Source organism: Salminus brasiliensis, chromosome 10 (assembly GCF_030463535.1).
Source record: "Salminus brasiliensis chromosome 10, fSalBra1.hap2, whole genome shotgun sequence".
NCBI classification, from domain to species: Eukaryota; Metazoa; Chordata; class Actinopteri; order Characiformes; family Bryconidae; genus Salminus; species Salminus brasiliensis.
The window spans coordinates 13,862,620-13,885,881 of NC_132887.1; the positions used below are offsets into that span (position 1 = coordinate 13,862,620).

The following is a 23,262-nucleotide window of genomic DNA, read 5'->3' on the forward strand; positions in this document are numbered from 1 at the left end:
GATGGTCTAGCGGGGGTTCACCATAAGAGCTACTGTGTGTGATTTCTATCTTCCTTCACAGAAATAGAAAAAACAGACAAGCACACAACTGGAAACAGTTGCGTTATTTTCAGATTTAAGATATAAGCAACAAAAAAACGCGTTTTAGGAAGAATATGCTGAGTTGACCCAATAAAAACTAAACGACTCCGCCTGGTTCTGAGGCGCAGGGGAAAAAACACTTGGCCTGCAGCGACATCTAGCGGCCGCAGCGCGAAGCGACCCGCTCTTTGTTTTGGTCCATAAACACATCACTTCCTGTGTTTTAAACATGGCGGAATGCAGGAGGGAATTGGACCACAATAGTGGCCCTGGAGCCGAAAGAAAGTGATTTCTTGACATTTGATCTGTTTCTGCAAGGAGGACACCTGCCCGGTAATTGAGTAAATATTGCCCGGTGCTCGTTTCATATCGCTACACGCTCGTACCTTCACCGGTGTCTAACTGCAAGGCGCTTTATGCTGAGACTGATGGCTTGTTGTAATTCACATTGAGTTCAGAGAAACTTACAGACATGTGGGGAAACGATCATGTGTCAAGCTGACTGTGTGTCTAAACGTAGCTGACTTTGTAAACTGTAGCCATGTGCTCAAGTGTTCGTCTCGTAACGCTTTACGCTGGAACGTTAATTAACAGAGGTCGTAGCTAATATGACCATGAGGTGTTTTACTCAGACTATTAACAATTACACGCCCTGTTACTGCAAAAAAACAATATTCACAGATAACAGCTGTTATAGCTAAGGGTATAACCAGGGCGAAAAGGTTTTTAGTTTCCCAAATATTCTGTTGATTACAGGTGGTGACACCTGTAAACAACATGCATGTAACAGGCTCTGAAAACTTCAGCTTTCACTGAGCTGACTCTTAGAGAAAAGTCTCATGAATGAGATGTAATTAGAAATGTAGCTGAGCAAACTGAATGTGGCCGAACTGAATTATCTGCATTAGTGAGGTCAGAATGTTGGATGATCACCACCTTATCTCACCCCAAAAGTGTTGGATTGAGCACCATCATTCCAGAGAACACGGCTCCACTGCTCCACAGCTCAATGCTGGGGTAGTTTTATACCCCACTAGCCCACACATGACCTTAGGCATGGTGCCAATAGGTTCATGCTTATCTGCTCCAGAGAGTCCTATTCTATTGGCAGACTGTAAACAGTTAGTGTAAATTCAAATATTCTGTTGTTTGCAGCCGATGGCAGTGTGGAATGGCCAGCATTCTCTGAAAGCTTTAGTTTGAAAATAACATCTGACCTCATCTCTCTAGGCTTCCACCATGAGCAGCAGAAGGAAACGGGCACCACCCGTCCGCGTGGACGAAGAGGCAAAGAAGAAGCTGAACTGGAACATGCACCAGGACCGGAGGAATGAAGATGAACTTGAGGTTGAGGAGATCTTCTCTCAGCCGTCTGTCAGCTTTCAGCCAACCCTTGTGCTCGAGAAGCCCAGCCGAGATGTAGATGGAGATTTTCTCTCATTACCTGCAGAGAAGCATGAGATACCAGAGTGCTCCTTTCAGGACTCGTCCGCAGACACCACTGAACTGAATGTGGTACCTGTGTCTGCTCTGGACCTGGTTTGGAAAGCACTGATTGGAGAATTTAGCCTGTATCCAAAGGTTCCCATTGAGCTTGCAGATGCTGCTTTTTACCTGCAGCAAGCTAGTGATAGATTGTCACTACATTTACCCAGGACAGCCCAAGAAGAGTCAAGTACCTGTCCGGCTGAGTGTTCCTTTGGTGGATTATCACTGGAGGATTTGGACTGGCTGCAGAAGAGGAAGGTGATACAGCTGTGCCACTTTTCTGGAGACAGAGCAGTGAAGGTATGTGTTTCAGGCAAGTGCAGTGGCAATGGCAGCTGTGAAACTGTATGTATGGGCATGTGTGTTGAATGGAACGGTGTGGTGAAATATAAAGTTTACACAGTGTTCTTCTTGTTCTTTACCCCATGCCTTAGACTTGCTTGTGGTTTCTCACACTGCTTGACATGCAGTTACCAAAATGGTTAATAACACTATTTTAAAACTATATGACAAAATAGCTATTCATATTTTTAGGTGGTATGTCAATTTCAGTTTGGAGGATTTAGGTGTGCTATTCAAAATCTCACAATTGCAATATAACAAAATAACTGTTGAGACAATTATCTTTAAACTGAATTATTCTTACACTTTAGAACCATTTACAATAACATCGCAAAACACCTTAAAGGGTATGTGTCTAAAATGTATGGTTGTGGTTGCAGCTAAAGATTTTTCTGTTGGAGTCTGGACTGGGACGGCCGGAGTTTCTCAGTGAAGGAAATGGACGAATAAGAAGAGCCAGTCAGCTCCTGCAGAAACTAATGGAATTGTTCTATGACTTCATTATTCCCGGTAACCTTTCCTTCCCATTCACATTTGGCACATTAGGTATCTAATTTACAGTCTGTGTTTCAGTATTAATTTATGCGCAAGCATTAGAGAAGCCTGTATGCTCATATGAGAATATACATTACCTTTTTCCATGGATCCAGAGATCATGGAGAATGAAGAGGAAGAGTGTGACACAGATCTGGAGCGGCAGAACGTGGAGGAGCTCTATGATTACGTCAGGCACCTTCACCAGAGGGAACAACAGGACCAGAGTTTTGACGTGCAGCATACAGCCCTCATCCCAGTGCTGAGGCCTTACCAGAGCCAGGCTGTCAATTGGATGCTGAGGAGAGAGAGATTCAAGGCCGAAGCCTCTCAAGGTAGAGTTGTCACACCTGTCACTCAGCTTTATATCTGCAGAATATAAAAACATATCCTGGCAGTGGTCAGTCAAAGAAATGTTATACTCTGCTGTCTCTCATCAACAGAACAAACTCTACATTTCCTTTGGAGGGAGGTGATTACAATGTGCGGAAAGAAGTTGTTTTATAACCCCTACACTGGCTGGTAAGGATATTGTAATCATTGTGATACTGTAATCATTTAAGTGCTTTGGCTGTCTGCCACAAACTAATGTTGTGACTAATTGGTTTAATTTGTTTGTTTTCTTCTGCAGTCTGATCCGAGAGTTTCCTCTTGCTGGAGTGAACTGGCCTGGGGGAATACTCGCTGATGAGATGGGTCTGGGGAAGACTGTAGAGGTGCTGGCTCTTATTCTGTGCAACACACGTGAAGGCTTAAAGCTGGGTGCTCTCACTTTACCTGTGGTGAGTGGACTGCAGTATGACACATGCAGACAAATTATTACTCTTGACATTATTTATTATTATTCATTCATAATTACAAGTTGTTATTATATTTCACTAAATGCACACATTGCAATTTGTGAGTCTGTGAGCTTAACCATTTCCATTTTTTATTGAGCATGACCAGTTCTTAAAGATACCATCCATTACCTAGTTAGTAGTTCATACATTACATGAAATCACAACTAATGCATGTTACTTTTACTGTTTATATTTGTATTTATTCTACTATTGAACATTAGTCAGTGTTTTAAAGGTAAATTACAGACTCTGTAACAGCTGTAATTAATAGTAAACATGCTGTTCTCTGCTCTCTTGTAGTTTATACTGTAATAAGATGGGTACAGAGTAATCTTCAAACATAAATGTAGAACAAATGAAAAATGTAGATAAAGTGACCAGTGAAAAAGTGGGAAGCATAATTTTGTTTCCTGGTCTCTTGAAGTGTCTGGTCTCGTATACTTCTCTTATGTCTTCTTCAGGGAAAATCTGTGAATTATTACATTCCTCCACCACCATTAGAACGGCAAAGGACCAAGCACTGTGAGGTGAAGCCGAGAGAGAAAATCAACTACCCAGGTGAGGAATGGCCTTACCCAGTAACTGCTGTGAATTACTAAGTAACTAATATGCAAGAGAAGTGTCAACTTTATAGGCTGAATACTGTAACTGTGTGAATGTTCTTGTTCTTTACAGCTGTTCGTGTGATGCTTCTGACTGCAATTAAGGAAATGAAGGTCGGAAAGGGTGCATCGGTCAATGCTGTTTTCACATACCTCCGGAGTATGTACAAGTATGACCATCTGAAGAACCGCAGCCACATTAAGAAGGCTCTGACAAAGCTCGTAGCTGAAGGATTAGTGGAACAGATCAAAGGCCGGGGATTAGCTGGGTCATTCAAGCTGGGAAAAAATTATAAAGAGAAGAAGAAGAAACCTGTCTCTCCTGTACGTATTTTTTACATTTTAAGCATTTGGCATTGTTTAGTACTTGAGGGCACTTAATTTTTTCATTTTTGGTCTTTGTTTTGAGTCGACTTTCATCATTGCCACTATTCCTCTCTCCTGGGGCAACTACTCATGTTTCAATAATAGTTTTGAACAACGTTAGCGTTTTTTTGGCTGAGTACACAAGCAGTCATAGACATAATTAGTTAGTCTTAATAGATTTCAACATGTTACATAACAGGAGTAATATTTAATTGCGTAAGTTCAGATGTGCATGAACTGATATTATAGCTTTTTAATGTGGTGTGCAAAGATTGTTTAATTATAATAATAGTGTATAATTAAGTTGTTTAAATAAAGGTCCTGCTGTATTTCATTTATTCATTTAATTTTAATGAATTCCTTTAATTTTAGCAAAAATCACCTGGAGAGACAGCTTGCAGGAGAACATCTCGTCGGTCTGCTGGCCAGGAGAAACAGGCTATAATGAACTCCTGCAGCACAGCTTCTGACTCTGAGGACACACTGAGTTGCATGGATCCTCCTCCACTCACAGAAGAACCAAAACATGAGCATGGATCTTTATCAGAGCAAGAGACACTCACTGAGAAAACAGGAGCAGACACTAACCCAGAGGACTGCCAGCCCCTTGCTGCTGTAGCTGATGACGAAAAAGAGACAGCAGAATGTCCTGTAGCTAATGCAAAGCTTGAGCCAATAGAGGATGATGTGAGTCTCCAGTCAGAGAATCCTGAATCTGATCTTGTCCAAAGTTCTCAGTCAGCCCCTTCACCCCCAACCATAGCGTCTGTGGTCCCGTTCAACACACCCGACTACCGCTTTGAGTGTATCTGTGGAGAACTGGGCCTGGTGGACTACAAGGCTCGTGTACAGTGTATGAACTGTCTTCTGTGGCAACATGCTGAATGTGTGAACTACAAGGAGGAGAACCTGGAGACCACGCCATTCTACTGTCCCCACTGCCTGGTGGCCATGACCCCGGTGCCCACTGGAGCCACTCTCATTATTTCCCCCAGTTCTATCTGCCATCAGTGGGTAGAGGAGATCAACCGCCACATCCGCTCTGCCTCTCTCCGAGTGCTGGTGAGCACTTCTGCTTAAAGCCATCTGATTCCAGCCCTAGAAGGCCAGAGCCCAGCACATTTTGGTAATTTTCCTGCTCCAACACAACCAGTAACACAACCACTAACATAACCAGTAACATAGTTGAATTAAATCAAGTGAGTTTGAGCAGGAAAATTATCAAACCGCTAACATTGAACATTTAGACATACATCACCATTCAAATACTAGAAATATTTTAGTTATATAAATGTGTTGTTGCAGCTAAATGTACTACTTTGTATCTACTTCGATCTAATTGGATTATTCTCTGAGAATTTGCAACTACTTTGTGAATATAATAATAAGGAAAAATATAAATAGGTAAAAAAAAATTAATAAGTATGCAGACGAATTAATTAGCCTTCATGCCTTGTGGCATGAAACTTTGATTTGTTATATATATATATCTATATAAGAAAACATGCACCATTTGGTGTCTATAATAAGTTTATAACCTGTAAGTAGACATTATAACAGTTGTCATTGTAATGAAACAAACAAATATTAATGTGACCTTCTGACCTGACTTAACTTGTAATTACTCTAGGAATGTCTGGAGCCATATTTGTACATTATTATTAATGAAAAAAGACTTTGTGATTGTCAAAACCCCACTGTGTTCATCTCTCAGGTGTACCAGGGTGTCAAAAGGCACGGTTTTATCCAACCCCATGTTCTGGCTGAACAGGATGTGGTGATCACAACTTACGATGTGCTGCGTACTGAACTGAATTACGTGGACCTCCCTCATAGCAACAGTAAAGATGGCCGTCGTTTCCGCAACCAGAAGCGCTACATGGCCGTGCCCAGTCCGCTGGTGGCTGTGGAGTGGTGGCGTGTCTGTCTAGACGAGGCTCAGATGGTGGAGTGCACCACAGCCAAGGTGACCTGACTGGATATATCTTAAGCTATTTCTCATCAGACAGTGAAGTGCAAAGAGATTTAGTTTAATTGAGAGGTTTCAGGACAGCTTATGATCCAGAATTTATTCATGCTCTCTCTTTTCATTAGGCTGCAGAGATGGCTCTGAGACTCACTTCCATTAATCGCTGGTGTGTAAGCGGGACTCCTGTACAAAGAGGTCTAGAAGGTGAGCTGTACATCAAAGGACGCTGTTATGCTGATGGGTTTTAAGTTTTGTCTCTTAACTGAACTGACATCAGTATCTGATGTGTTACTACCCTGCAGACTTGTATGGCCTGGTGCTGTTTCTTGGAGTCGATCCATACTGGGTGAAGTACTGGTGGGATCAACTGCTCTATAGGCCATACCGGCGTGGAAACACGGGGCCACTATACAATGTCATTGGCCAGCTGCTATGGCGATCTGCCAAAAAAGATGTCATCGACCAGGTTGGTTGTCTGCAGTGTTCACATATAGAAACCCAAAATAGTCTTTTACCATTAGCAAGTGTGGCTGGTTTTATCTAATTGATTCATAGGGGTCATTCATACATTTTGAATGTATTCCCCACAAATGTTCAGGTGATGATTCTTCAGGGGTCCTGGAGCTAATCACTAGACACCAACAGACACGCAACAGAAAAATAAACCTTCTGAATGTTTGTGCTGATTGCAGATCCAGATTCCCCCTCAAACAGAAGAAATCCACTGGCTCCACTTTTCTCCAGTAGAGGGCCACTTCTACCACCGCCAGCATGAGGTCTGCTCCCAGGATGCCCTGGTAAAATTGAGAAAGATCTCTGACTGGTCACTGAAGTTGGGCAGCCTGGACCGACGCACTGTCAACACCATCTTATACCCCCTCCTGCGTCTGCGTCAGGCCTGCTGCCACCCTCAGGCTGTCAGAGGAGAATTCCTGCCTTTCCAGAAGAGGTGAGGAACAAGCTGATGATCTAAATCACATTACAATTAAATTATTTGTAAGAACATATTATTATTATTATTATTATTATTATTATTAAAATGATTAAATACATTTACATTCTGCACTGAGCAGTTCAGTTGAGGGAAAAACTGTACACACCATAATAAAAAAAATATTTAAATATTATATTAAAAATATTAATATTATAAAAATAATACTGAAATATTGCTGAAATCATAATTAAAGTCTTTACATTAATTTTACAGACATTAATGTGACATTGCAAGCTAGAGATTACAAATTGTACAAACGTCGTCTGTCAGTAAGAGATACATCATTCTAGCCTAAGTGGGTTAATAATACAGGAAAAATGAACACTCTTCACACTTAAAGCTTTGCTTTTTTTGTTTTTCTGTCCTTTCAGCGTTAGGTTATATATAATTCTAATTTCTTTCACTGCATTTTTCAGTACAATGACGATGGAGGAGCTGCTGAAGTCTCTGCAGAAAAAATGTCGTGTTGAGTGTGAGGAGGCTCACCGGCAGCTAGTGTGTGCTCTCAATGGTCTGGCAGGAATCCACATCATCAGAGGTACCCTATATTAAACTGCACGCTACCACTGTACCCACAGTATAGCAGCGGTCTGTTCAAAATGTTAAAATGTGCTGGTCTGTTGTAGGTGAGTTTGTAGAAGCAGCAGAGATGTACAGAGAAGTTCTTCGGTCATCAGAGGAACACAAAGACCGCCTTAAAACAGACTCTCTGCAGGTACAGCTCTGTTTCAAACCTCTTTGCCTAGCCCTGTTTTACTGTTACTGATAAAATAAATGAAAATACGTCTTGCATTGTACCAGTTATCATCGCTGTGATGCTTCTTCATTCTAAATATAGAGACTTCATGCTACACACAATTTGATGGAGCTGCTAAATGCAAAGCATCCTGGTATACCCCCTACTCTTCGAGATGACCGCCTAAAAGAGGAGGTTAGTTCAGTAATTTATTATTTCAATGAAAAAATGTTTTAAATAAGAGATGATTTTTAACATTGTTTAATCAATGAATTTAATTCATAACAATAGATTGCACACTAAGATTAAGGTGTGATCAGCTATGCCTGCTCCATGCCATTCTTCCAATCTAAGTAAAAAGGTAAAGGTGCACGTATTTGTCACTGTACAGTGTACACTGTATAGCGAAATGTGTCCTCCGCATTTAACCCATCTGGTAGTGAACACACACTCACACACACACGTGTTAGGGGCAGTGAGTACACACACACCCAGAGCGGTGGGCAGCCAACTCCAGCGCCCGGGGAGCAGAGAGGGTAAAGGGCCTTGCTCAAGGGCCCAACAGTGGCAGCTTGCAGAGCCCGGGAATCGAACCCACAACCCTGTTATCGATATCCCGGCGCTCTAACCACTGAGCCACCACTGCCCCATGATTTTTGCATGTACTGTGAGTAATAGCTGGGGGGTTATTGGGAATAAGCGGTAGGAATAAAAACAACAGAGGACATCTGTATTCTGCAGTTGTTGTAAGGGGGTGGTGGGAATTCTTGTGGATTCCATTGGAGAGGCTATAGAGGATGAGTTATGTTAAACATTATTAGTAAATTACAAAAATACTTTAATTTGTTCATCCATTAATATTGTGTTATGTGATTAGGCAGAGCAGCTGAAACAACACTACATGACCAAAGTCAGCTCTGAAGTGTCTGAGGCTCAGCAAAACCTACTGCCTGTTCTTCAGAACATCAGAGAACTAAAGCGCAAGGTAGGATCTCTGAGAACCTCACAATGATCTGCTTCAATATACGTAAATAAACAAACCTGAAGTAGCTCTGTCTGCTCTGTTTTAGGTTAACCTGCGCTCCCCCTGGTGGCTGGATGTCATCCAGCAGGCCATTCAGTATTCCATGGATGATGACTTGGTCAGTCGTATCCAGAATGAGCTCACTTGCAGCTACAAACAGCAAGCCAACAAACTCTCAATGGCAGACAAGTAAGTAATGTAGTTCTTCTGTAGTGCTCCTACCTCAGTTTGGCTGAACACTGAGGTGTGTTTGTTAGTTTTATTGTTAGATCTCATTAAACATTTGCTCTGTCTTCCAAGGTTTAGGGACGCTAGGGGGCTCCAGTTTTTACTCAGTACTCAGATGGACGATCTGATGAAGTCTCAGAAAACTGTCCAGGATGCTGTGAAAAAGCTAGAAGCTCAGCCTTCTCAAGAAATCATTGAAGAAGCAACCATTTGCCACTTGAGGCCTGTCCGCCTTCCGCTTAACAAGTAAGACGTAATAAATTCACGTTTCACTTGCCTTTTTATGGATGTTTTAAAGTTCAATCTAGTACAGTACTTAGTGTATTAAATTGTCTGTATTGTCTGTATTCCATAGTTGTGTGTTTTGCAAAGCCGATGAACTCTTCACAGACTATGAGTCAAAACTGTTCTCTCACACGTAAGTAAAAATGATCTGAAAATATTCTGTTTGTAATTTAGGGATGCGCAAATATAGGAATTTTGGTATATATATATATATATGTATGTATGTATTCTTTTTTATTACATACATATATGCTTTTGTAAAACGTTTTACAACAAATGCATCATTAAATATTGCTCTGAAATATCAGTCAAATCTAAACATCTGTCTGATGCTGATAATCTTTTAAGATAACATTGTGCATCCCTATTAAAACACGTGAACATGAGCCTTTGAAAGAATCCTCTCTTCATCACTGACAGAGTAAAAGGCCAGACAGCCATCTTTGAGGAGATGATTGAGGACGAAGATGGACTAGTAGATGACAGACTGCCTACTACCAGCCGTGGTCTCTGGGCAGCCAGTGAAACAGAGCGTACCCTAAAAGCCATCTTGTCCTTTTCCAAGATTCGCCGTATGGAGTCTGATCTCATAGAGGAGGGCAACACCTTCATGGAACTGTTTGAGTCCTGGAAAAAGGAGTACAAGGTCTGTGATTATGCTTAATTGTCTTTATTGTTATAATTTCTAATTGATAACTGATTGTAATTGAGGACCTGTACATTTATAACATTTTTATCTCCTGTTGCACATCATGATCACAAATTTGACGCAACTCTCTTTCAGGTGTTGCATGAGTACTGGATGACACTGAGGGATCGTGTTTCAGCTATAGATGAGCTGGGCATGGCTACAGAAAGACTGCGTGTGCGTCTCCCTGATGAGCCCAAACCTAAAGTACTACACATCATAGAACCACATGAGGTGAGCAGAAAAGTACCCACACAGCTACACTCTGGTTAAACACTGTAACTGTGTTTTAACCACACCTGTCTGTGTTTATCTATTTGTTTGAGTTTAGGTGGAACAGAACAGAGTGAAATTGTTGAATGACAGGGCTGTGGCAAAATCCCAGCTGCAGAAGAAGCTTGGACAATTGCTGTATCTCAACAATTTGGAGAAGGTACGGATGTATTTAATAGGTTTGTTTGGCTGTCTTTCAGTTCAAACCTTGACAATGTTATATACAATCAGTAACTATATAAATGTAGTAGAGATGGAATGGATCATGATGATGTAATATGTGAACCATGTGTAGGTAGTGCGTTTTTGTTTTCTGCTGACTATATTTATGCAGTCTGATAACAGAATTTTGGGGTTCAGTCTTGATTGTTATATACACTATATGTCCAAATGTTTGTGGACACCCCTTCTAATGAATGCGTTCTGCTACTTTAAGTTGCAACCATTGCTGACACAGATGTGCAATTGCACACACACAGCTTGTCTAGTCCCTGTAGAGAAGTACTGCCAACAGAATAATTATCCAACGTTCTGGCCTCACTAGCACTCTTGTTACTGAACGCAGACAAATCCTTACAGTGCTCCAAAATCTAGTAGAAGGTTTTCCCTAGACAGTTACTCCAACAAAAGGGATAAACTCGTTTTCTTTTTTTTGTACACTTGTTTTCTGAAGAAACAATGAATGAGCAGGTGTCTTAATACATTTGTCCATATAGTATAGTATTATGAAGGCTTTATGAATAGAGGATGATATTGATATCTTCACTCAACAATTGTTTCAGTCTCAGGATAAATCCACTGGAGGTCTGAATCCAGAGCCATGTCCTATCTGTGCTCGTGCCCTGGGTCAGGAGGTAAGATGAGATTAGATTAAAAATGGTACATGAATATGATCTATATTTTATATGATCTATATTATAATTTATAGGTTAGGTTACTATTTAGAAACTATTGTAGTAAAGTTTTTGTAGTTAGTGTAAAATCATATTTCTACATGAATGTTTTTTGAAAACAGGCACTGCTGTGTAAGTGAATGTGTGTTTGTTTTTGGCAGTGGGCCGTGCTCACCTGTGGACACTGTTTCTGCAATGAGTGTATTTCGATCATTGTGGAGCAGTACAGCGTTGGCAATCGAAAGAGAGCAATAAAGTGTGCCATCTGCAGGCAGACCACATCTCACACTGAAATTTCCTACGTCTTCACCACCCAGGCTGCAGACCAGGGACAGGAAATCCCTGTCAAAGTCAGTGCAGTTCACCCAGGAAACACCTAATTGTCATGATTGCTGTATCGTTTGTCTTTTTTTTGTGTTTGTGTGTCTAACATCAGCTTCCTTATTGGTAAATCGCATTGAGAGGAAAGATTCAGGCATGTTATTTTGTTTCTCTGAACTCTTACTGCACTGTAGGGAAGTCACTCCACTAAAGTAGAAGCTGTAGTCAGAGCTCTAAAGAAGATCCAGATGACTTACCCAGGAGCTAAGTCGCTTGTGTTCTCCACGGTAACACTTTTTTAGGCACTTTATGAGATTATGAGCAGTAATTTTACTGTATTTTTACATTTACCTTATTTTTTACCTTTCTCAGTGGCAAGGAGTCCTGGACATCATTGCAAAAGCACTCTTTGATAACAACATGGAGTTTTCACAGATCAATGGAATTCATAAATTTCAGGTTTGTAACTTGGTTACACTAGACCTCTTGTGCTCTTGGTGCCATTCAAAATGAAAACATGGACTCCAGTATGGGGTTTAATCTCGCTTCTTTTATATGTATCTATAGACACAGACTGAAATGTCATAGATCATACTAAGCCTTGCAAGGACACAGACCACATAAGACATTTTTTGATTTCCTTTATAGGAGAACTTGAGTTCTTTCAAGTATGAAGAGAAGATCAACATCCTGCTACTGCCTTTGCACACAGGCTCAAATGGCCTGAACATCATTGAGGCAACCCATGTGCTGCTTGTGGAGCCCATCCTTAACCCAGCTCACGAGCTGCAGGCAATCGGCAGAGTGCACCGTATCGGCCAGACAAAGTGAGCCCCTAGCCAAGAATTTGTGGAGCATTAGTAATCTGCTGAATACAGCAGAAATACACCATAAAATACTGGGCCACTATCACTGCAAGTGTAAGGCACAAGTTGTGTTAGGCTGCACTGAAATACAACTAATATACTTTCGCTAAGCAGAAATTCACTTTATACTGCTGGCTGCCAGTGGCAAAATATAAAACTACATACAAAGGCATTCTAGCACTCCAATTTTAAACATTTTGCAACATGAAAACAAGTTAAAACATTAAAACATTTTTATGGCACATGACAACTAGTCAACTAGTAAAAGCGACCAGTTATGCAATCACTATGCGACATTAGTGGATGTTGGCTGTTTTCGTGAATCAGCGATTCATTTGCTACCAATTGCTTCTTTTTCTAGACCCACTTTTGTGCACCGGTTCCTGATTAAGTCCACTATTGAGGAACGTATGCAGGCCATGCTGAAAACAGCAGAGAAAAGGTGAGTAGATGCTGCAGGAACAGAGAAGAATGTAATGAGCTACTTTATAATAATGCTCCAGTTTAGCCATAATAATAGTTTTGTATATGGATGTGTGTTGACAAGAACCTGGTGATACAATACAGGGGTTATGATTCAACACATTGTGATCTATTTTTAACACCAATACTTAGGAAAACTGTCAGTATAAAGAAGACACTATCATATGCATAATAGTCTGAGTAAAGGTTATACAGTCTGCAGTCAGAGCAGTAGGCTCTAAATACTTCTAAAGAATACAACACTATCATCTAGCGGTAAGGGTTTAAACACTACACAAAATGAACCACTGTCTGCTACCAATCTTCATATGTAAACTTTTTAATCAATAAATACAAAAAACTTTTTGTCCTAATCTCTCAGAATCACCCAATTCTTTCTTTTTTTTCCTCCAGTCATGGTGCCACAGCCATGAAACACTCTGAGGCCTCTGTTTTCACAGTAGCTGACCTGGCTGAGCTTTTTACTGAGGATACTGACACTCTGGAGTAGGTCTCAGCTAATTCTGCCACACAGCCTGGCCAGTGAGCATGAAGTTCATGAAATATGTGGGAAGGCAGGAAGACAACCAGCACACAAGCTTGCCACTCCACCCTACTACTTTGCTTTGCACTTTGAATGGTAATTAATTATGGTAATTCCTACAAGTCCTGTAGTTAATTTATCATCTTTATAATTGTTTGTATCATACTGTTATGCTGAAATTGCTTTGGTTAACATGAGATCAGCTGCTGTTCAGCTATAAAAAAGGATGTCAGTGGCAGCAAATTTCATCCTGAAGACACAGGTTTCTTGGGTGCTGAGCAATGAGATTCGTCATTGCAAACTCCACCAAGATGGTGCTTACAGCAGTAGTAGGCCTTACATACTTATAAGGCTTGGACCACAGCTAGTATTTATTGACCAGTCACAGCTGAAACAGTAACCCAGTGTTTTTTATAAACAAATATTTTAAATAGTTTCACCATACGGTTGTTTGTTGTGGTCGCATCCATTTGCATGTGGTACTATTTGGAACAACTGTACCACCCTGGAAAAGTCAGATATTTGTAAAACATAAATTGTTATGCATTGTCTGGGAAATGTGGTTACAGTGCTGTTTTCCCTACTCGAAAGGTATAGGGGTTTGGAGATCTACGACCAATCACACATTCTGTTTAATTCTTTTTCAAGCTAGTGAGATTTCCCTGCCATCATAACAGAAGTTGACTGGTAACTGATCCGCTTTCATCTGGTTAAAGTTACAAATTCTACTAACCATTTGCAATTTCACATTTCTCCTTCCACAAAACTTCAGAAAGTTAAGGGAGATACCAGCAATGATTAATATTAGGAAAAACAACTACTAGTGTATCTAAAAAATGGAATATTATGTAAAAGTCACAATTTAATTAAAACATGTAAACTGTCATTTTTTATATTCACTATATGTACACTGACATTTCAAGATTTTATTTTTGTTTTACTTTACTTCTACTGTTGATCAGTATGGCTTATAGCTAAGAAACAGAAATCCAGCATCTCACATTATTATATTTAATTTGGTGTTTGAGCAAATTACAATTCAAACCGGGGTATACCACAGAAGCTGAAAAAAAGCTGCCTGTTTGTAGTGTGCTGTATTAAAGCATGCTAATGGAAAGTTGTCTAGAAAGTGAAAATGTGGTAGAAAAAGGTGGGATGGCCGCAGCCTTGAGCGGTTTGTCAAAAAAGTCAAATCAAAAACTTGGACTGAGGCTGATGTCACTGCATCGAAAGCAACCATGCACAGACGTCTCCAGAAAAGGGGCTACAACTGCCACATTCCTTATATCAAGCCACTCCTGAACAAGAGACAGTGTCAGAAGTGTCTAACCTGGGCTACAGAGAACTGGAGAGTCCTCTTTTCAGATTAAAGAATATTTTAATTTTAATTTAAAGTCATAATATTCCAGCAGCCTTAAGGAGACTGCCTCCATGCCATGCCATGCTATAGTGATGCAGCATTGCGTGAATAAATGGACATACTTGTCAGAAGTTAGACGTTTCTGTATTATACATCCTTTTCTGTTTGAAAAGGATGTATGAAATATTCATGAAATATTCAAATAATTTGAGCTCCTGGATTTCTAAACTATAAGCAAAGCAAAAGTAAAACAGACTTAAAATACCTGTAACTTTATGATAATGTAATGAGTAATGAGTATAAAATGACAGTTAACCTTTTTCAGTTAAATTATAAAAACTATATAATTTTTTACATGCACTAGTATATGAACAGTTAGACCAAAAGAAACATGTTTTATTTGTACCTGGAATAAAATTTTCAATTAAAAAAAAAAGTTATGTATTTTAATGTTGTAATGAATTGTTGTAAAATGTAAATGTTCAATAAGAAAACCATTGATCTTTACAGCACTGGTCTTTGCTCAGATGTCTAAGAAAAAGTGATGTTAAACAAATAATGCAATGTTTTAGCTGTTTGTACGACAAACACATACTTCCTATGTCAATAAAATGTTTTTTATAAAGCTAAAAGTAGAAAAATGAGTGTTTTTTCTTTCAATCTGGCTTTCAATCTCCTTTAGAAATAAGCATGTGACAATATTATGGTCATTTTATATGATTTATCAATTACATTCTGACTCATAGTTTAGTGTAGTGGATAACGACACAGTCTTTCTGTGGCAGAATGGGGTTTGATTCCCCGTTCAAATGTAAGTTGTTCTAGACAAGAGCATCAGCCAAACTCTATAAATGGAAACTGAACTAGGATGCTCCAGCTTCTAGTAAATTAATCACTATTAGTAAAATAGTGATTTTAAAAGAATCTTCAGAAGAATGAATGAGCAGGTATCACAAAACATTTGTCCATATAATGTACTTTTTAGGATAACATAACTAATTTAGAAAGTAATGAGTTATCAGTTCCTACAAAAAAAAGACAAAAATATGCCTGAATATTCCTAGAGCTCTGATAAATATAAAGTATTAGTGGCCCTCAGGAGGATTGTGTAAACAGGATATTCACGCTATATACTGAAATAGTGTAATTTTGTGATTTATGAAGTCAAGAAGTGTAGTCCAGGTTCTGTTTGTTTTGTTTGACTGGATTACTGGAATCTCCACATTCTCTCTGTCCACATGATTTTACGGTCAGACACTAGCTCCTCAGCCAGTGTGTTGGTGAACTGCCCTTGACTCAATGGTAGATGTGCGCACGTGATTGGAGTTCCCGAAACAGTAAAGTTTTAGCTGTGCCCTTTAAAAAACTAACAGACAAAAGAGTTGGACAAAACGGGATACCACCCTGCAACTCTCCATTCCCTTTACATGATAAACAGGCTCCTTATTGGCCCACGTATTGAGACATCGTTGTAAGGTGTCTGCTAAGGGGGCTGTCTGTAGTATTTTTACTCTTATTACCCAAACCTACTTGGGCCGGTGTTACCTTGGACTCCCCCCCAGCTTGCCCTATTCATGTGTGGAATCTCATTGTTGGTGTGGACATCATTCAAGCTGGTGTTTTAAGGCCTGAGGGAGGCTCCTACTTCATTAGAGCCGTGTTTCGAGGACTGGGGTGAGTGCTAGTACAACGTCTGGGGCTAGCGGCCAGTCGGGGTGATAGTGGAGAAGATTCACAGATTGAAAGAGGAGGTTAGGAGCAAAGTTTCAACCTTTTGAGAAGCCAGAGCGAGTGAAGACCTTTAAAGATGCCACCTGTCCCACTGGCACTGACTTGGTGTTTGCTCACACTGTGGACAATTTCGTCAGCTGTATTTCTGGAGGAGGGTGAGTCTGTTTACTGCCAGCCGAATCTCAATCACTCAAGGGCTTGTACTTCGTCTCTTACTGCAGACTAATCATGCCTAAATAATCTGTAAATTTATGGAGGTCCAAGGGGTGGTCGGGGTTTAATCATGAGGATCCTCCATTTAAAAAGTCCTGTCTGATTCTAGGCTTTGGTAATCTATGGAGAATGTTTTTTTCAGGATAGGATTTGTTTTTAGATTGTAGCTTTATTGCTATTTCTTTTCAAACATATTTTGTTTCTCTACTTTTACAGTGATGGAAATATGTGAAAGCATATGGGACTGTCTTACTGTCTAATAAACATTTTGCTGAATGATAATATGCACATTGCTGCTGTTCAATGAAAAACACACATCTCCATGTTTGTCCGTGTTTAGTTTTCTCCATTGTTTGAACCTTGTGGCTGCCCTGTACACTTTGTAAATAATTCTGGATGAATAGACCAATAGAAATGCTCTAAATTACTTCCGTTCAGAGTTAAGAACATTTTTGCCTTCTCCTGTAAAGTCACCATTTTGAAGACATTGAAGACAGTGAGTTGTCTTAGTCTATTTTTTTGATATGTTGGTATAGTATTGATATGTGCTGTACTATCAATACTAACAACCAGGTAACATATATATTTTTTCTGTTGTTCCACAGAGCTCAATGAAACTGTCATTTGTACCAATGACCAGATGCAAGTTATCATTCCCAGTGCTTTCTTTCTCAGCAAGGAACCCCCTGTTTATGTATGTTTGTACTATTCCAAACAAGCTAAAGAACAAATAAGTTATGTTTGTAATGAATGAATAGTAACATTTATTAATATATCATTTGAACATATTTAAATCTGTCAGTTATTCTTTACATTGTGTCTGAAATGCTCCAACATGACTTTATATTTATTTTTTGTGTACACTGACTCTCAATAAATGTTGTCTGTAAACTTGCCTTTTTAGAGGTTTTTGTGTAACAACACTGAAAGGTAATCTTCTATTTGGGAAAGGGATGCATTTTGTGAAACACTAATATTGTCTCTCTATTCAGATTTGGGATTTACACCTTAATGACCCAGACTGCCGTGGTGTTGAGATTGAGAATGACTACATCTTCAGTATCAAAACTAATCTTACAGACTGTGGCACCATCACGGTAAGACTGGCAGCTGTTGTCTTCTGCAGCACACTTTTAACTTGAAATAGGAACTACATAGCTTATAATCAAAGCAGTCCTTCAGAACAGTAAAGCATTAATAGCTGTTGACGTGAGACTCATTATTAATTCAGTTTCTAACTTTAGGTTTGTAAATGTGGTAGTTCTATTGTAGCTCTATTAATTAAATATACCTGCATGTTCTGTTCATTCTGGGACAAATAACATCATTTACGGGACTGAATAATACTGTGGAAAACAAAATTGAAATGAAATGCATCGACACTGATTGATGATTATGCACATCACAAACACTAATCTGGGGCCATTGTTTGCCTCGGGATAATTGTTTTATAATATGCAGAGAGGCAGAGGCAGAGAGGGAATGAGCAAGTGTTGCCTCTTTCCCTCCAAATTGGATGGCCTGAGCACTTTCAGAGCTCGGGGGGGAGGGCCATAGTCACGCTGCTTTAAATTACCTTGATTTATATGGAAATGATGACTGTGTTTTCAACAGTAGTGAATAGGCTAACCATAATTCAGTGTCACAGTTTGTAGTCCCTCTTTTATTCAGCCCTGCAGCCCATCTCATACAGTCGTAACATTGCCCAGAGGACAAGTTTCACTTGGCAGGGTATAAATCTGTACTTGAGACCATAAGTATCATTGAGAGGCTCACTCAGAATGCACAGAGGCATTTCTTGTAAAGCCAGCAAAAGGTTAACGCAGCTTTGTGGGGGTGAAAATCTTGCCCCCCCCCCTGTAGTTTTAGAGGGTTTTCTTCATTCTGCTTTGTAGAAATTGTTTCTAAAGGAGCCAAAAATAGGTTTACACTCATAAAAGTAAAGGTGATTCAGAAGGTTCTTTAAGCGATACCATAAAGGAACCACTTTTAATAAAAATAATAATAAAAAAACGAAAGCACACTAAAAATAAAACCGAACAGGATCTACTAAACACTCAATTAGATAATCACTGTTTGGCCTCATGTAGCACCACTTGCTTTGGTTTAATCAGTAAACAGATCTGCACAGAAGAATCATGCTCTCAGTGTCACTCCAGCTACCACAGGCATTAACCTAAAGCAAATAACAACATTCAAGACGTGGCCCCAACGTCTGAGATACACACTGTTCCTGTGTGGTTTGGGGTTTGTCTTTATGGCAAAGGAACCGTTTACTGACGCGCAATAAACATCCTCTGGATGGGGCGGAGAGCAGTTTGTCCCTTTCAAAAGCAAAAAAGGCTATTTCCTTTTAAACAGATCTGCTCCTCCACTATTTTAAGCTATTCCATTCATTGCCAAGTGTTTGGTCTGGAATTGAACAGGCTGGGGTGTAAATCACACTTTTGCAGGAAAATGACCTCATTTCTCTCAAGAGCATTATGTTTGGAGAAAGAAAGTTCTTTACATATTTGCACCCCACCCCCCCATTCAGGCATCTGATGATACTCACATCATGTTCACCAACTCCATTCGCAATAATGAAACAGATGTCATCACAAGAAGCTATGTGAACATCACGTTTGGCTGTCGCTATCCCATAAACTACATGGTCCAGCAACCTAATGGAGAAAATATGATCAGAGTGGATGTCCGGTAAGATTCTGCTGGGAATTCTATCACCAGTTCATTACAGACTCAATCATGCCAACTGAGCTGTCTTTTTAATTTGAGTTAAAGTGTGTGAGCAGGACATGTGTATAATAATGGCTTTAATTAGCACTATTTGTCCAAACGTAAATGGGGCTATGCCTCAGACTAATTATTTGTTTTGATGTTTAACAATAGAGGTAACCCATGGTAACCAAAGTGCACCCTGAGGTTTATCTGAAGAGTCTGCTATAATATTCACAGAGAGTGCCCTTGAGCCGTCTTCACAAGGTCTTTTAACATTCTCTGCCCTGCAGGACGATCACTCTGAACACAGAGGATGGAAATTTCTCAGTGTCCATGCTGCTCTATAAAGATGAGGACTTTGAGGACAAATGGACCACTGTTCCCTCGCTGACACTTGAGGATAACATCTATGTGAAAGTCTATATGGTTTGTATAAAGCACATTAGATGGCACATCCTGTACTGTAGGCTATTATATCCCTAAAGATATAAGTGTCATTTGCATGTGTTAGCACTTGACACACATTTCATTTGAGCTTCTTTCTGAAGGGCCTATATATATAGATATATAGGTAGATATAATTCTTTGTAACAACGCAATAACAGTAAATCTTTTGCAGCCTGATTCATGTATGGACTGGCAATTGAACAATACATTTTGCAATCTAAACAATATGTATATACTCTATAATGCTTTAAAGTTTTGTTTTTGTCACTTAAATTTCATTGGACCCTTTAAATGCCTATTCATATATAGATATTTACTATCCAAATGTTTGTGGACACCCCTTCTAATGAATGCATTCAGCTACTAAGTTGCACTCATTGCTGACACAGATGTGCAAGTGCACACACACAGCTTGTCTAGTCCCTGTAGAGAAGTATTGCCAACACAATAGGACTCACTGGAGCAGATAAACAGTAGAAAGCCCAGTAATACCCCAGAAGAAACAGCGAATGAGCAAGTGTTCCAATACTTCTGTCCATACAATGTATTTATGTCGGAAACCAAACACTACTTGTGATCTACTTTTGTATGTGCTCCTAGCCTTTTTATTAGTCATATTAAACTATGTTAAACTATGAACTTTACTATAAAGAATATTTGCTGGGTTTTTACAGGATCTAAGTAAAGCCACAGACTGCTAACTGCATTTATGATTCAAAACAAAGTTATGTTCCCTGTAGATAAGATTAATTCATCCAATAAGTCACAGTCTCACATGATCTAGGGGCAAATCTGTGATTCCATCTGTGCTTTATCAGACCCTTGGCACACACTCTTGTTTACTCTAACCTCCTTGTACATCTGCTGACTGCTTGGAACAGTGTTTGCCCAATAGGTTGCTCCATTGTGGGTATCTGTCGGCTACTGACTAGCTCTTCTGGACTCTCTCCATGTAGATACCAGCTAATCTTATGCTTCGAGTGGAGAGATGCTGGGCCACACCGAACAATGATCCATACAGCAACATTCAATACACTTTCATCAAGGACAGGTCTGTGCGCATACATATTCAGCCTTTGCAAATACAGCTCTGATGCTATAATATACCATGAATGTAAGTGACATTTAAGCCCCCAATCTGAAAACATAGTAGGTAGGATACCAGTGGGTGGTAGTAGCAAAGACGATGTAAATGTGTATGTTTGTTGTTATTCATCAGTGTAGATGTACTATTAATATCAGCATATTTACAGACTACTGAATACTTCATTTGTACAGTTGCTAAGAGAGCTGATGACAAAACGACTTATACGACCCATGTTCTTGTGACCCCACTCTCAGGCAGTATGCATTTCACCACGACAGCTGTGCTCACCCATGACAACACAGACATATTTCTCTCCTTTCAGCAACAGCATAGCAGCATAATGTGCTGTAATTACCTCTTTCGACATACCTGTATGTTTTGACTCTGATTTGTGAACTAAATATAGCATAGAACAATCAATATTACCACACCAGTTCTGTTATTTTACAAAGTACTATGTATGGTTCATTTTGAGGACCGAAATTGATTATGATTTTGCCAGCTGAAATAAACAACTGTTAAAGTCCTCAGAATGTTGAACCTACAGTCCACACTTCTGAAAACTTCCAGTGTCCATCCAAGAAAACTATACTTTGAGACACATACTTTATTTCAGAGAAGTCTTCTATAATGCCATTCTTTTTGTCTCTGATTAGCTGTCCAGTACTGAAAAATGACCAGACGCTGGCTGTGATGAAGAACGGACGAGGCCCAGAGGCTCTCTTCCGTATCCAAATGTTTAAGTTTGTGGGCAGCTCCTATACAGACGTTTTTCTTCACTGCAATGTCCAGATCTGTCACAGCACTGCAGAAGTGTGCCAGCCTGTAAGACCCCTTTATCACTCTCATACTGATACACATTCCATTATCACTAAATACTAAAAGCACAGTATAAGAAATGTTCAAGTGCCTGATCTAGTGCCTTAATGAAAAACACAAACTTGCACTTACACATCAGAATCAGAGGTGGAAAATGTACAGAGAAACTGTACCTAAGGGATACTGTGCTGACATCCTCACAATTTGTATGTATTTCTAAAACAAAGAAAATTAAAAGTTAAACAATAAATAAATAAAGTTAAATCTTTTCTTTGTTTGGTGAGGTGACTAATTTACAGTCTAATTTTTACTGTTACAAACACAAATTAGCAGAAGCAAGCAGTTTCATTGTACACTGAACAAACCCATATAGTGGGATGTACTGATCTACTGGAGATTTACATTGTACTCTGAATGTCTGAAAATAAAAATGTATTACTAAAGGAGTAAAAAAATATTTAGCAAATTGTACTTGAGTAAAATTACAAGTATTTAATTGTAATAATACTGAAGTAATGTGCAAATCTTTTAAAATAATGATTAAGCACAGTAAAGTAGAATTGCTCAAGTACTTTCCTTAATGTGAATTATATTTAAGGCCTTCATAATGTTTGTAAATGTAATATTCTTTCCTGTTTTCCTCACTTTGCATCTTAATCACCCTTCAAAAACATTACAGAACTGCTCAGGTGAAGAAGCACCAGGACGAGCACGAAGAGACGTTGCTTCCTCACACACCGTGTCTTATGGACCAATAAGAAGACTCCAGCTGAACTCTGATCATACCAGTCTAAGTAAGTGTTAGTTTTACAAAATATGTCAAATATAGCCAGGAAATGGGCACGTGTGATTTGATCAACTTGATCAACTTATACCTTTCTCTTGTCCTTGGTGTGAAATACTTGATTTGGCGCTGTACGTCTCCCTTCCAGATGCTGGAGTGCCCCCAGTCGAAACCTTTGTGCTGGCGGGTCTGTTGGTGGTCCTGATGCTCATCACAGGTGTGTTCGGGAGGCTGTGGCACAAAAGCAGACGGTCCTATCCCACCCAAGAGGCTCAGCTTACCCTGTCCAACATCCACCGCATCTCAGAGGTGGCCAACTAAGCTGGAATCCACAAAAAATGCCCTCTCTCATTTACCTACATACACAGATACAGTAAAACAATACATACCCCACACATAAAGCAACCATAGTAAGTTGTATTAAGAACTAGGGATCTGATAGAAATTAGGTGTCACACTGAAGAAAACTGTAAATGTGTGTAATGTCTTTTTTAATGATCTTTTATGTATTGTTTGTGATTGTTGATTGTAAAAACATAGTTGAGAATAAAATATTTTAAAATAA

The 23,262-nt window shown here is 39.5% G+C and overlaps 2 protein-coding genes across 3 annotated transcripts; both read left to right on the plus strand.

The window, feature by feature from the left end:
* Positions 1–323: 323 nt before the first annotated feature.
* Positions 324–15,493, plus strand: shprh (SNF2 histone linker PHD RING helicase). Of its 2 annotated transcripts, none has more exons than XM_072689323.1 (30): positions 324–422; positions 1,312–1,869; positions 2,292–2,421; positions 2,562–2,780; positions 2,889–2,967; positions 3,077–3,227; positions 3,749–3,845; positions 3,963–4,213; positions 4,628–5,317; positions 5,970–6,221; positions 6,350–6,428; positions 6,527–6,690; positions 6,917–7,173; positions 7,635–7,756; positions 7,845–7,933; positions 8,057–8,149; positions 8,832–8,939; positions 9,025–9,167; positions 9,279–9,452; positions 9,562–9,624; positions 9,912–10,137; positions 10,276–10,413; positions 10,511–10,612; positions 11,235–11,306; positions 11,507–11,695; positions 11,861–11,953; positions 12,039–12,125; positions 12,315–12,493; positions 12,894–12,974; positions 13,409–15,493. In XM_072689323.1, exons 2-30 carry the CDS (start codon positions 1,321–1,323, stop codon positions 13,503–13,505), a joined length of 4,974 nt encoding a protein of 1,657 aa, XP_072545424.1. In that variant the 5' UTR covers positions 324–422; positions 1,312–1,320; the 3' UTR covers positions 13,506–15,493. The 2 variants fall into 2 exon arrangements, with proteins under 2 accessions (XP_072545424.1, XP_072545423.1); XM_072689322.1 differs by having other exon boundaries at positions 324–414.
* A 1,102-nt stretch (positions 15,494–16,595) lies between these two features.
* On the plus strand, positions 16,596–23,255 carry LOC140564159 (pancreatic secretory granule membrane major glycoprotein GP2). Its single transcript, XM_072689325.1, has 9 exons — positions 16,596–16,784; positions 17,448–17,536; positions 17,835–17,939; positions 19,379–19,539; positions 19,851–19,986; positions 20,964–21,058; positions 21,751–21,919; positions 22,593–22,707; positions 22,846–23,255. The coding sequence occupies exons 1-9, from the start codon at positions 16,706–16,708 to the stop codon at positions 23,016–23,018; spliced, it is 1,122 nt and encodes a 373-aa protein (XP_072545426.1). The 5' UTR covers positions 16,596–16,705; the 3' UTR covers positions 23,019–23,255.
* The last annotated feature ends 7 nt before the right edge of the window (positions 23,256–23,262 follow it).

What these genes read in the sequence shown, in the direction of transcription:
- shprh (XM_072689323.1), top strand. Translation starts at nt 1,321, where the DNA reads ATGAGCAGCAGAAGGAAACGGGCACCACCCGTCCGCGTGGACGAAGAG. An exon ending in GTGCTCTCACTTTACCTGTG is followed by an intron (nt 3,228 to 3,748) that starts GTGAGTGGACTG and finishes TGTCTTCTTCAG; the next exon opens with GGAAAATCTGTGAATTATTA. An exon ending in AGTCGCTTGTGTTCTCCACG is followed by an intron (nt 11,954 to 12,038) that starts GTAACACTTTTT and finishes TACCTTTCTCAG; the next exon opens with TGGCAAGGAGTCCTGGACAT.
- LOC140564159 (XM_072689325.1), top strand. Translation starts at nt 16,706, where the DNA reads ATGCCACCTGTCCCACTGGCACTGACTTGGTGTTTGCTCACACTGTGG. An exon ending in CAGACTGTGGCACCATCACG is followed by an intron (nt 17,940 to 19,378) that starts GTAAGACTGGCA and finishes CCCCCCATTCAG; the next exon opens with GCATCTGATGATACTCACAT. An exon ending in TCTATGTGAAAGTCTATATG is followed by an intron (nt 19,987 to 20,963) that starts GTTTGTATAAAG and finishes CTCTCCATGTAG; the next exon opens with ATACCAGCTAATCTTATGCT.